Genomic DNA, 4733 nt, shown 5'->3' on the forward strand with positions numbered 1-4733 from the left:
AGCTGAACATTGTATGTGTGTGTGTGTGTGTGTGTTTACAGAGTTAAGCGTTTAGCAGAACACTTTTGTTTATTTATTTGTTCAAATGGAAACCCCCTAATGTTTCTGGAACCTTCCCACAGTTAGGCCCTTCCAAATCCATTTCCCACCATTTTAATACAATACAATGTGTGGCAATGTAATAGTAGCAAGATCAACTCTTGCTTTTCTTTACTAAGTACTAATGTTCAAAGGCTCCAACGGACATCTGTCTCTTCTCTTTTATCGTCCTCTTTATTCTAAAGAGACTTCTACCTTTGGCACATGATATAAGACCAGCTAAAAGATCAAATGATCTCAAAGTGAAAAAAACCATATCCAGTGTTGATAGCCATGGAATGTTATATTAATCAACGATGGTGTTTCTAACCCACAAAACATTGTGTAACCTGAAAGCAGCAGCTTGAGAGAAGATGAGAGTAAGAAAAAAAAAGGGCGGGGCGGGGCAGGGAGGGGTGGGGGGTTCACGATGAATGGCTAACCAACACAGACATTTAAGATTAATGGCAATCATGCTCCAGGGTTTAGTCCACATCACACCTGGTCACTCGTCAGCACAGGGCCAGAGCTGGAGGGCCGTTGTCTTGGAAACAGATTCTAGAATTCCATTTATTCAATTGTAGCACTAAGCGGCATCGTTTAATGAGAGGAGCAGATGGTGACCTTGGAGAGACAGAACGAACGGCAAACAGACGGGGGAATACTTCAGAGACAAGGGCCCCAGGAACACCTGGCCAGGGAAAAACGGTGCTGCCTTTTCTTAAACAGACCTGGCTAAGCTCCTGTCTTTGACCACGGAGGATAAAAAAAAAAAAGTGAGCTCCTTTTTTTCTAAAGTTTCTTAGCACGTTGTTAAAAGACAAAGTAATTTGGCGAATCGTTTAGACCGCGGTAGAGTCCACCCTGCTGACAACGCCGGGACAGTCTCTTTGATCTCGTACAGTTAATAGAATCGGCCTAATTCTCTGAGCAAGACCAATCAGGGAAAGGGTGTATATTAAATTAAAAGTGTCTGGTTCAGACCTCTGATGGCTTAGAGAGGATCGTTTAAAATGAGCTGCCAGCCACCAGTGTAGCCACTGTTCTCCCTTACAGCCCAAAGACTAATGAACGACAGTGGATGGAGAGATGCCTGTAAGACGCTTCATGTGTCAGCGTCTCTCTGAGGTGTGTCTCTGATGAGTGTGTTTCACATTGTTCTGCTCATTTGTCAGATATTGAGGATTCCTAATCCGATAGCGCTCTCAGTATCCGCCCTTTCCCTCCCATTGAATCAGAGAGCGGAATTAATTAGACCCGTGCCAAAAGCAAACGTGATCTAGCAGAGAGAGAGAGAGAAAGAGAGACCGGACAGGTAGCCTGGCGGACATCCGTAAGCGTGGTGTTTGGGACTGAGGTAGGCTTTGAATGGGAACAGAGATGATGGGATGAATTTTCATGGCGTACTTTTCTCGAGCAACATCAGACACTTCAGTAAGAAGACGGAATCCTCTAGTGTTCCGTTTCCACGGCTACAGCAGCGACTTCTTAAAATGTGGCGTGAAATTTCTCCTGGGACTGACACTTAAACTTTTTTTTTTTTTTTTTTTTTTGGGAAACTTTTTGGAAACACAGAACTTTCTCAGAATCCCACACAGAAAGACATCATTTCACACAGAAACAAGAAATATGAGCGACCAGTCAGAAACTATTTTCAAATCTCCTTCCACCTGGGAACAAGAGCGTGAACCCCGACATCTCACAAGGCACTAAGCTTCGGCGTCGAGAAACCCAGCGGGTCGAAAAACAGATCCCTCCACGGTAAGTGGACACCTACTGATCCGAAAAGAACCTGAGGGTTTCTCCTGATGATGAGGAAAGACAAAGTGAAACCTTGTCTTGAGAAGGTGGTCACAGAGGAGAAAGATCTCATATCTAAGGCCCTAGAACACAGAGTGTGTGTTGTAGCCTTTCAAGAATCGCTGTAGGTGGCCGACAGCTAAAGCCAAGTCCCTGGAGAAATCTAAACCTGGAGGGGGTAACAGCAGACTCTCAGGCCGACAGGCCAAATGTGAATTTATCATACGCCCCTTCTCTCCACCCCTCTTTCTGAGTCAACAGAGCCTGTCTCTGATCGGACCCTGAAGACTGAACAGGCAATGCCTCATGCTAAGCTAACGATGACTGAGGGATAGAAGGATCCTATCCTTAGTGACATGGTTACCTCTCACTAAAGATCAGAGCCCTTCGCACGATTAGTAACACGATCAGTCAGAAGCACTGGAGGAGCCTTTGAAATGTGACACGGGGGTTTAGTGCGGATGCTGTGGCGCAAGCAGACGTCGCGTCGTCCAATCGGATGAAAGAACATAGTGGTGATGCCTTGATGTTGTCACAGAGACGACCTCCGGGTCACGACGGGGGACGTTTTTGGAAGGGATACCACCCAGTCAGCACTTTAACGGAAGGTCAGATTCTTTCGTGACACAAAAGAATTCCTTTACAAATCCAGTCGCTCCAACCAAAACATGCACGAGATCTGGACAAATAAACCTGGAGAAAAAACTACAGGTGACAATTCTTATAACCTTGTTTCAACCAGGAAAAATCGACATAGTTACACAACGGACCGGTGGCCTTGTGTAGATGAAACAGCTTCAGAGAGTGGTACTGGAGAAGAGACTTGGTACTGGGGTTGGGAACCGGGGGGGGGGGGGGGGGTTGTTCATGGAAAAACCCTTTGGGATGATAACAGAGACCCAGGCCAGACGGGCCTCCCCGAGGAGTCTACGGAATGAAAAGACGGAGATAAAGATCTCTGTCGGCACGGCACATGCGCTGCACACGGGCTGGGGGGAGGTAACGGGGGCGTCTCCTATTGGCTGAGATGCGGCCCAGTCAGTAGTTTAAATTAAAAAAAAAAATACAACACAAAGCCAGACAACATCTCTTTGGCTCTAATCAAGAACAGTGCGTTTAGGACCGGAGCGGAGTGAGTTTACGTTTGGGTTTTTTTTTTTTCTGTTTCTGAAATTCGAATTTATGAAAGACGGTTGCTTTAAATAAAAAGGGTGTCTCTCTGATTCTAGTGAGTTTGTCGTATGGAATCAACCTGCCATCTGTGATCGTACAGATTAGAAATGAACCTTGCCCTTTCTCCGACCTCTCTTAGTGTGACTCAGATGTTTCGTCTGGAGTTGTGGGAAGAATCATAACATTCCCCGCGGTCACTGGATGTCTCTAGACTTTAAAGGAATAGCAATCCATGGAGAAACAATAACCTCTCTCTCTCTCTCGGGAATGGTTCCATAGTCCAAATAAGCCTCTGCCTACTTTTGTCGCGTTTACAAAACGCAATCAAAGGAGCACGAACAAAGTGCCCCAACCTTTTTTCAAAGTGATTTCTGAAAACTTTGATGACTCGAAACTATTAAATATATTGAAGTGGCCTTGTACCCCCACCTGGCCTGAACCCAAGTGCACCTGTGTGCGAGAATGGCATCCTGGGAAACCCCACGGCGGAGCTGGGTCTTGCTCCACATTGCCGGTCTTTAGAGGTCACATTCTTTGGCACATTTGTGGAATGTGCATTGAGCCTTTTTTGTTACTCCCTCTGCAGTATTCCGCTCCGCAAGCTGAATTTAAACCGCTCGCGTTCTAGAACGCTCTCAGAACATTCGAAGAATGTGACCTGACCCTCAGCGGAATAAACCAGCCACAGAAACACCTCCTACCCCCCCCCCCCCCCCAAAAAAAAAAAACAAAAAAAACCCTAATCGAACACAGCTATGCTGAGAGCAGGTATGGCTGCTCCTGGGCTGTGCTTATGAAACCAAACCACCGTGAAATCATAATGGGTGCACCTGTTCAGGACAGGGCACTGTATTAGTGGAGAGAGTGTGAAAGAGCGGCAGGTTTTAGAATAACCCAAATCGGCGGGAGTCAAAGGAATCTTGTGCATTTTGTATATTTTAAAACCTTGCGACGTTGTTCTGCCAGAACAGCTCACACATGAATAAATGTTTTGCTATTAAAGCAATCTAGCACATTCAAAGATCCGTTAATCATTCAGAGAGTGAACAAAGACCTTGAGACACTTCAGAGAAAAAAAAAAAAAAAGAGAGAGATTGACTGACTGCTTCCAGGAATGCACAGGGTTGACAGCTTAGCACGTCAGGTTCTTTCCAACTCCACACTGTCAAAGAGACTTTTACATGTAGGGAATTAGGCGACTCCAGTGAAGATTCCGTAACTTGGAATGATAGCTGTGGTTGATTTCCTGCCTTACAGCTTTGTCCCTATGCCTCAGAGGGCCCTGTAAGAGTCTCAGAAAGCTGCTTAAACATCCCTCCTTTCTAAGGCTCCTTTCTAAGCCTCCACTGTTCTTAGCAACTACATTTCCCAGAATCCAAATGGAGCTGCGGTGCTTTTTTTTTTTTTTTTTTTTTCATTCTCCTGCAAAAAGGGAATTCTTGAAGTCTATCCTCCAAACCACGTGACACACAAGGTCATGAAAGTCGGACTCTGGGAAATGGTGCTCCAAAAAAAAAATATACAATATAAACAAAAAACCCAAAAATGATTGTGATTTAAACAAAGAAAAAAAAAAAAAAAAACAGTCGTTCCCTGCAAGGTGGTTCTCAGAACCGGTCGTCTCTGAGTTGGGTCGGTGACCTAAACGGACTGAGTCCCAGGGCTCTCCTGGGCCGCACCTT

At 45.4% G+C, this 4733-nt stretch overlaps 1 protein-coding gene across 1 annotated transcript in view; it reads right to left on the minus strand.

Moving 5' to 3' along the window:
- Nucleotides 1–4639: 4639 nt before the first annotated feature.
- Nucleotides 4640–4733, minus strand: part of LOC115817309 (mitogen-activated protein kinase kinase kinase 11) — a 27361-nt gene continuing 27267 nt past the window's right edge. The window contains exon 10 of the mRNA XM_030780590.1: nucleotides 4640–4733. This exon is cut by the window's right edge and continues 539 nt beyond it. Within this exon, the coding sequence (XP_030636450.1) occupies nucleotides 4659–4733 (75 nt within the window). The 3' untranslated portion in view covers nucleotides 4640–4658.

Source organism: Chanos chanos, chromosome 7, assembly GCF_902362185.1.
Source record: "Chanos chanos chromosome 7, fChaCha1.1, whole genome shotgun sequence".
NCBI classification, from domain to species: domain Eukaryota; kingdom Metazoa; phylum Chordata; class Actinopteri; order Gonorynchiformes; family Chanidae; genus Chanos; species Chanos chanos.